The sequence below is a fragment of the Fragaria vesca genome, linkage group LG1 (genome assembly GCF_000184155.1).
Source record: "Fragaria vesca subsp. vesca linkage group LG1, FraVesHawaii_1.0, whole genome shotgun sequence".
Taxonomy (NCBI): domain Eukaryota; kingdom Viridiplantae; phylum Streptophyta; class Magnoliopsida; order Rosales; family Rosaceae; genus Fragaria; species Fragaria vesca.
The window spans coordinates 15,383,760-15,393,298 of record NC_020491.1 but is presented as its reverse complement, the minus strand read 5'-3'; the positions used below and the strand labels follow the sequence as shown (position 1 = coordinate 15,393,298).

General features: G+C 37.8%; 1 protein-coding gene across 1 annotated transcript; it reads right to left on the bottom strand.

Moving 5' to 3' along the window:
• Positions 1-1,187: 1,187 nt before the first annotated feature.
• On the bottom strand, positions 1,188-2,668 carry LOC101308131. Its single transcript, XM_004289344.1, has 2 exons — positions 2,226-2,668; positions 1,188-1,725 (listed from the first exon to the last, which is right to left on the bottom strand). The coding sequence occupies exons 1-2, from the start codon at positions 2,666-2,668 to the stop codon at positions 1,188-1,190; spliced, it is 981 nt and encodes a 326-aa protein (XP_004289392.1).
• Between the last annotated feature and the right edge of the window lie 6,871 nt (positions 2,669-9,539).

Here is a 9,539-nt window from a genome sequence, read left to right as displayed (position 1 = left end):
GCCGACGAATATATTAATTGTTTCGTCGGCTAAAGTCTGGGAAAAAAACCGACGACATGTTTTTCGTCGGCTAACTGTGGGACTATAGCCGACGAAAAAAAAATTTCGTCGGCTAAAGTCATCACCGACGACCTTTTCCCGACGACACTATAGCCGACGAGCCTTCGTCGGCTAAGATCTTAGCCGAAGAATTAAGGTAACAGGCCGACGAAAATTTTTCGTCGGCTAAAGTGCTTGTCCTGGTAGTGCTCTCTTGTGTATGGCTTTATTACCATCCTGCCTTTCCAAATGGGACTTCAAGTACCGCTCGGCTTCTTCGCAATGTTGAAGGACATACCAATGAGCCTTTTTGATCTCAGCATTACTTAATCTTTCAGAATTACTTAACCTAATCATATGGTTGAACATCGTTGGAAACAACTGATAGATTGAATTGTTGGCTACTACCCGCTCCAGATGATTCCCCCACTGTGTCTTCATCATTGAGATATGCGCTGTAGTAAGTTACGCACTCAGCCTGAATGTATGCCGTTGTGATCGACCCTTCATGGAAATGTTGGTTTTTGTTCTTCTTCTTAAAATCCCCCAGTTGCCTGCAAAGCAGATATTTATTCTCTTACAATAAATATTTAAAAAAAATTATCTTAATTTGAAAGGATGATTAATTAGAATAAATATGAGTGCATACCTCTCATTTGGATAGCACCAGGTATACTATACCAAACCAGTAAGCAACACTTTTCGAGAAGGTGGATCATGAGGTGAATCATGATGTCAAAGAAAGTTTGGCGAAAGATCCTCTTCAGCTTGCACATCATGTACACAATGTCTTCTTGCAATAACCGAACATTAGACTTTTTAAGCTTTTTAGCGCATATCCTCTAAAAAACTTTGACAAAGCCACTAACGTGTTAACCACATCACTCTGCAAATACGGTCTAATGACCACAAGAAGAAGACGTTGTAGCAAAACATGACACTCATGAGTCTTCAACCTAGTAATCTTATTTTCCCCCATCTCAAAACATCGAGCAATATTCCCTGCATACCTGTGAGGATACTTAACGTCATGAAGCCACTGAAACACTTCCGCCTTCTTTTGAGGATGCACTGTGTAGCCTGCTTTCGGCATTATTGGTTTTTTTTGTTTTTTTTGTTCTCTACTAGCCATAGCTTAGGGTTTATACCTATTTTCTTAAGATCAACACGGGCTTTGGGGTGTCCTTGTTCTTATCTTTGAGATTCAGAATTGTTCTAAGAACGCTGTCACAAACATTCTTCAATATATGCACGACGTCCAAGTTGTGTCTGATTTTCAAGGTCGACCAGTAAGGCAATTCAAAGAATACACTTTTGTGCGTCCAATACTTAAACTCATCAGGCGTGGGAGGATTCAAGTTAGTTACTTCTTTACTAGTGCTCAAATATCCGAACCAATGCTGGTTAAGCCTTTCCAAAATCCACTCACCAGACCTCCCTAGGGTATTCGGATTATGCTCCTCAGTCCCATCAAATGCCTCAGCATCCCACCGCCACTTGTGATCCTCGTCAAGATGTATACGAGATCCCAAGAAACAAGCGTGGCGACTAGAATCGACGTCATCTAAGCATATTGGGCAAGCCTTGTACCCCTTAGTTTGTTGGCCAGACAACATCCCGTAAGCTGTAAAATCACTGATGGTCCAAATAGCAGCTACTTTCATCATGAATGAAGTTTGACCATGCCTGTCAAAGTAGGGAGTCCATTTTCCCATAACTCTTGCAGCTCGTCAATTAATGGTCTTATGTACACATCCAAGCACTTTCTTGGAGAATACGGCCTTGGAACCATAAGCGTAAGAAAATTTTACTTCTTCCTCATACATATGTTGAGAGGTAGATTGTACGGAAATACTTTCACAAGCCAAATGTTGTAAGACAAATTCATGTTTCCAGTAGGATTGAATCCGTCTGTTGCAAGTCCGAGTCTGACATTTCGACAGTCTCCAACAAATTCGAGAAAAGAACGGTCAAAGTGCTTCCAAGCCTCCCCGTCTGCGGGGTGTGTGAGATTATCCGGATCTATCCTCTCCTCTCCCTAGTGTCTTGCCTAGTGTCATCTTATATACTTGGCCGTATATGAAGACATGTACAGACGCTGCAGACGAGGACCCAACGGGAAGTAACGAAGAACCTTCCTATGAATGGGTGGGTGTTTCTATTTAGATGAAGTGGAAGCTTTATACCTTGGCTCGTAGCAGTGTGGGCACTCAACTTCATCCTTGTAATCTTTGTAATACAAGATGCAGTTATTGACGCAAGCGTCTATCTTCTGGTGATCAAGACCGAGGTCAGCCAACAGGCTTTTTACCTGGTCGAAATTTTCCAGACAACTGTTACCTTTGGGAATCACTTTCTTCATAAGTGCAATATCCTTATCAAAACATACGTTATTCTTTCCCCGCTTGTTTTTCATCTTCATTTGCCCCATGACGGTACCCAACATAGTATGCTCACTGTCAGGATACAATGGGGTTTGTACTTCCCGCAGAAGCCTGTTGTACTTATCATAATCACTGTTGTAGTTAACATGAGAGACATTAAGGAAGGTGTCAGGGGCATTGTCATAAACAACATTTTCTTGATATCCTGAGGCAGCAAACATGAATGCATCGTTTAAGAGGTTCATCACAGCAGAGTCCCCGTAACTAGCATTGGAAGATCTTGCCTACTGATTATGTTGTGCTTGAATTTCTGCAAGTGTAGGCATTTGAACTTGATTTTCGCCGTGCCATGTCCATGTGGTATAACTAGGACAAATACCATTTAGTGCCAAGTGAAAATACATGTCTTCATATGTTACTGGTTTCCGATTGAGACATTTGTTACACGGACATATGTGAATAACTTTGTCTAGAGGACAATATAGATGCATAAACTCAAGAAAATCAAAAATGCCTCTCATATAAAAAGGGGACCCCCTCCCTAATTGCATTCAACTCTTGTCCATGTTGTACACTATAATAACAGGAAACAAAAATATGTAATCAAAAAATCGTGAATAATAAACGGGAAATATATATATATATATATATATACTACTTAGTAAGGAAAATAGACCTATTTAGTAACAAAAACGTAGGGTTTTAATTTTTTTTTTAAACGTACCCAATAAAGTAATAAGAAAAAGTAATGAGTAGCCCTTCACTATTAATCTCCACTCTCCACGAAAATCAAAAAACTCTCTCTCCCACTCTCCACGAAAATCAAAAAACTATGTCTCTCTCTCGATCACGATCTCTAGTTTAGGGTTTAAAATGATCTCCGTCATTCCATCGATCAACGTCGCTCTCTCGTTAAATCTCAGTCGACGACGTCACTCTCTCGTTAAATCCCAGATTAGTTCGAAATCGCTCTCTGGCTCAATCTCAGTCGATCAAAGTCGATCTGTGGATAAGTCTCAACATCGATCTCTACTTCAATTGCTCACGCTCAGCGTCACTCTCTGGTTGAATATCGGAGTCGATCTCTGCTTCAATCGCTCTCACTCGACCTCGCTCGAAAAATCCATAAAAACAAGTACATGTTGGATTTTATTGAATTTAGGCTTATTTTGGATGTCTCTGATGATATTGAAGCTTGATGTTCTGATTTATAGCGATTAAAGGCCATGAATATGAAAACATGAAAATTCTAGGCTTTCTCTGTTCATAACTGTTACAGATTGAGATAAATGTTGTCTTTGTTGATTTTTGTAAGATTTACTGTGTATAATTGGCATGAAAATAAAAGGAAGATACTATAATGCAAGTTTACTGACCCCCAGAAGTTTACTAGGGGGGCAATAACTTCTACTATATCTACTAGGGGGCAATAAAGTTGTTTATTAGGTTAAGAATGGATATCTGTTGTGTGTTGTGGCCCTGAAATTGAAAGGGAGTTATTATATTGCAAGTTTACTGACCCCCAGTAGAAGTTTATTAGGGGGGCAGTAAACCTCTACTAGGTTTACTAGGGGCCAATAAAGTTATTTATTAGGTTAAGAATGAGTATCTGTTGTGTATTGTGGCCTTGAAATTGAAAGGGAGTTATTATAATGCAAGTTTACTGACCCCCAGTAGAAGTTTACTAAAGGGCAGTAAACTTTATATTTTGCATATGCAGTTTATAAATGCAAATTTTTACTACTTATATGCAGGATGAGAAGAGATTCAAGACATTTAATTGTGACTTCTGAATCCGAAGAGGATTCAGTTCAAGAATCTATAGCTTCTATGAGGACAGAACAAAATATATGAGAAGTTTTACAGAAGATAAAGTCGAAGAAAAAGAGGAAAGAGGTTTAGAAGGGTGCTGCTAAGAAGAAGAAGAAGAAGATGAAGAAGAAGAGGGGGAAATAGAAAAGTTTGTTTTTCAGAAAAGATCAATTGGCGAAAAAATAAAACAACCGGAGCCAGATTCAGTGGAGGAGGAGGAAGAAAAGGGAAGAAAGAAGAAGGACAAAAGTGGAGAACTAGGGGGCTTGACCAAGATCAAACACGTGCAGCAAAAGTGCTCACTCACATCATTTTATATGTTAATGTATAGATACAAGGAGAGCATCCCAGAAGAATCATGGGAGTTGATAAATTGCATTTGTTTTCGGGGAATAATTGAAGCATTCAGATTAGGCAAGATTGACGAGGATCAAGTGAAGAAGCTTGAATCTGATTTTGAGATCCTAATGAGGTACTACAACAGTGACAAGAAAAACTTCATATTTAGGAATAGGGAGATTGAAATTACGGAGCATGATGTGCATTCAATTTTTGGAATAACCAAAGAAGGCTCGGATGTGGATATCACAATAGAACAGAAATATTGCAAGGGCAAGAAGAAAAGCGGAGATTCTGCTGTCTTTGGAAAGCAAACAAGAAGAACAATCACCATAAAGGTTATTGATGACACATTTATGGAAGAGCTGAGGAAGATTCAGAAGAAGAAAAGGGATCTAAGGAAGATAGTCTCTTTGGTTATAATGTACCTTATGCCAGCTTTATTTTTTAGCAGAAGAGGGAACCACATTGAATGGAAACTGATACTCAAGTGTGAAGACCTTGAAGGCATCGACAAATACAACTGGTCACATAAGATATTACAATTCTTGCACCAAGGACTTCACAAGCACGTAAAGGGGGAGCCAAAAGTTTTGAACGGATGCCTCCTTCTGGTTCTATACTGGTTTGAGAAAACAAAAAAAAGAACGGATTATCGAGAAAGAGAAGGAGACTCCCAGATTTATAAGATGGTTAATACAAGAGATCATCAAAGAAAATGAGTATTTGAGAAGACCTGAATTGCTAGAGGTAATAATAATATTTATTTTTTTTATATAAAATTATTGCATTGTATTTTTTGTTTTTCGAAAAACTGATTTGTGTCTTATACATGTAAAAACAGGAACTTATAATAGAAGGTCCATGGGTTGATGATGAGGAAACGAGTTCCGGCAATGATGAGCAGCAGGAAGATAAGAATGGAACACCAAGCTTCAATGATTGGGTAAGTTTGAATGGTTACTAACACTCAATAAAACTATTGGCAATGAAAATGGAACTTGAATTGCAAGTTTACTGACCCCCAGTAGAAGTTTATTGGGGGGCAGTAAACTTCTACTGGGTTTACTAGGGGGCTAAAAGTTATTTATTAGGATATCTGTTGTGTGTTATGGCTATAAAATTGAAAAGGAGATACTGAATTGCAAGTTTACTGACCCCCAATAAAAGTTTACTAGGGAGCAGTAAACTTCTACTAGGTTAACTAGGGGGCTAAAAGTTGTTTATTAAGGTATCTCTTGTGTGTTGTGGCCCTGAAATTGAAAGGGAGTTATTGTATTGCAAGTTAACTGTCTCCTAGTAAACTTCTACTAGGGGTCAGTTTACTAGGGGACAGTTAACTTGTTTATTTGGATATAATTGTTTAATAGTAATGATGTCGTTGTTATAAGGTGTACAGGAGCTGCCGATGGAAGATATGAAAAAGAAGCTGATAGAACTTGCCAAAGCAAATGAAGAACTGGTGAAGAAAAACACTGAATTGCTCGGCAAGTTAAAGAAAGCGGACAGCCAAATAATTGAGCTAGAGAAAGAAAGGAGGGTAGACAAAAATCAAATCAAGGCTCTCAAGATACAGTTACACAAGGCGGCAAAACATGTTCAGATAAAGCAGATAATATGTGTAACTGAGGAGGATGAGGAGGAGGAGGAGGATGATAGGTCAAAGCCGGTTGAAGAGGAAGATCATAGCTGCAGAGAGGAGCAACCAGGAACTGAAGAGGTAAGAATAGAAATCAGTTTACTGACCCCCAATAAATATTGTCTTTTCTAAACTTTTTTTAGGATAACTTGTGTGTTTTCTTTTGTGTAGTTTTTTGAACCAGCAGAACCAGTTCCGTTGTCGGCTATATTTCTAGAAGACCGATGTCGACCTGTCTAAACTAGACAAACTTGTTGCTCAAGCTGTGCAAATGGCCGGAAAAAAAATTAATGAAGAAACCAGCTTGAAGAAGAAAGGACAGCAAGCAAAAGGGGTTAAGAAATATGTTAAGAAAAGGAAACAAACTGTGGAGACGCATTCGATTGAAAGAAACGTCAACCTGTACAAACGTGGGGAAGAAAAGAGGAAAGAAGAAGAATGGGAGTATGACACCCCTGAAGGGCTAAAGCCAGCAAAAAAAACAAAGAAGAATGATATTATTATTCATGGAGTGAACTGCAACACCAATACATGGAGTTCTTGGATGAAAATGTGGAGCATCACTATAAGAACTGGTTTGATTTGAACAAGGACAAGAATGATGAGTAAGTTTATTCTTCCCTAGTTTATATATAACATTACAATTAGTTCCCTGGTTTGACTTGCTTAATTATGACTTATTTGTGTCTGCACAGTTTCTGGTATTTGGAGTGTTGTGATGGTATCATTGACATTACCAAAGACGACTTGAAGAGAATAATTCAAGAAGGAGAGATTACATCTAATGTGAGAAAAAATTACTGGTCTTACTAACCCTAATAAAGTTGATGTTTGAGTAACCTAAGATGTATTCTTTTTTGTAATTTGTGACTTATGTTGTACATGCAGACAATCAAGTTGTACCTCCAAATGTTGAAAGAGGAAATGGAAAAGAAGAAGGTCTCGGTCAGATTCCTAGACATAGAGGCAGCGGTAAGTAGTCTAACCTGAAATAGAAGCGTGCCGCTGGACCGCGGTCTCCTCCGTTACTTTTTTCAGATAACACAATCTTACTACTTGCTTTTATAAATACAGCGCGCGGCGGTGGTACATGAACAAAAATTGAAGGAGTTCCTAGCTGGAGGAGGAAAACAAGGAGAATTCAAATGTAATGAATTAGATATAGAGCTTTCCATTATTAATCCTTTGTGGTCCATCTTCAGTAAGGACCTGGTTTTCATTCCGGTAGATCTCGGGGTCAGCCACCACTATACCTTGGTCGTGATTCACAACAAAGATCGATGTTTTTATCACCTCAACTCAATGCTACCACCAACGAAAAAATACTCTGCCGACACCAACATCTACTTTCAAAATGCAATGGGAGTGGTGAGTTGTAACTGATTTATTAGGGTAAGAAGTTTATTGGGGGGCAGTAAACTTCTCATGGGTGTTGTTTGTTGCTTGTTCTCTTCGTTTGTTTGAGTTGTAATTTACTTGTGTGTTGGAACCAACAGGTGAAGCACATTATGGTGTTCATCAAACGCGTACATGATTCCACCATATACCCTCTCAGCCAAGAGTTGGACCCTGAGGAATGGAGGGAAAACTATGGTGAGCAAGACAACCAAGGAATAGAGGTTGACGGTTACTCGAAGATGAGTGCTGAAGAGAAAAGAACAAGAAGATGAATGCTGGACCAAAACTTTTATCAAGCAAGATACCAGCTGATTGATGTCTTATCCTGCCCGCAGCAAAAGTGTTCATCGTAAGTACCTTTAAACTTCATTTAAACTGTTTTATTGGGGTCAGAAATTACTTGTCTATTTTATTGGGGTAAAAATTTTAGTAACACTGTTTCTTAATACATTGCAAGTCAAACTGTGGACCATTTTTGCTCAACTTTATAGAGAGCCTATGTCATGGGAAAAAACCGACAGAAGATGGTGGTAATGAAATGAGGAAGAAGATGCTGCTAAAGTTCATGAACATCAATATAGAAAAAAGATTAGTGCCACTTTAGATGTAGGATCTTGAAAAAAGTGAAAATATGTAGTATTTTGGTAGTGTTGCAAGAACATATGAATTATCTTCAATTTCAGTGCTAGAACATGTTCTTTTATTTTGGTCTATTCCTTTGATCTTTCTGTCAGTTTCAATTATATTTGGTTGTCAATTTTAGTTTTTTTTTTGGTTTACATGGTGGTTATTAATTGGGGGTCAGTAAACTTTGGTTGCTCTGTTCAGGAAAATTACTGATCTCCAATAATTTTCCATACTTGAGAGTTTACTACCCCATTATGTTATTAGAGGATGCTTGTTGGTCTATTCCTTTGATCTTTCTATCAGTTTCAGTTATCTTTGGTTGTCAGTTTCAGTTTTTTTTTTGTTACAGGGTGGTTACTGGGGGTCAATAAGCTTTGGTTGCTTTGTTCAGGAAAATTACTAACCCCTAATAATTTTCCATACTTGAGAGTTTACTACCCATTATGTCATTAGAGGATACTTGAAAGGTATCTAAGTAATAACAATCATCCAAACACTTTGGTTGCTCTACTAAGGAAAATTACTGATCCCCAATAATTTTCTACACTTGAACATATATGACCATAACAAAAACTGGAAGCATTCCAGAGTAAAGAAAAGACCTGGAAAAGAGTAAAACAAACATCCAAGTATCAAACTAGAAGAAAATCAAGGAAGACGAATGTGTTATCAAGTAATATAGAAAATTACTGACCCCCAATAATTTTTCACACTTAACATATATATGAGCATAATTTTCCAATAATTTTCCATACTTGAGAGTTTACTACCCCAATAATCTTCATCGTATATCTCTGGTTAGAGCCCTAATCCCATTTGAAAACACATGACATTGTGATTTCGTTTGTTGTTAGGGGCATTTCGAATTCGCATATGTGAGAAAATTTCGTCAGCATCTCCCTACAGTTCCTCAAGTGCACGAATATCTATATCTAGTATGCACCCGAGGAACAATAAAGGAAAATCTTGTCGAAATATATATACCCACAACTGAAAACGAAACGCACCAACAACAAACGGAATCTCAATGTCTTGTGCTCCCAAATTGTCCAAATATGGGACAATTCGAAAACCATTTTGTTAGACACAGTCGTAACATAATGGTTCTCGATCGAACGAGATTTCTAAGGGTAACAATATATTGATGAATGTATAAAAATATTATAATTCTTAATTACATGATTCATCATTTTATTTTTTATCATTTGAATACACAAATGATTTGAATGAAAACAAAAATTTGATAAACATATTATTCACATAATTATTAATCATACATACAAAAGCTAAAGATATATATA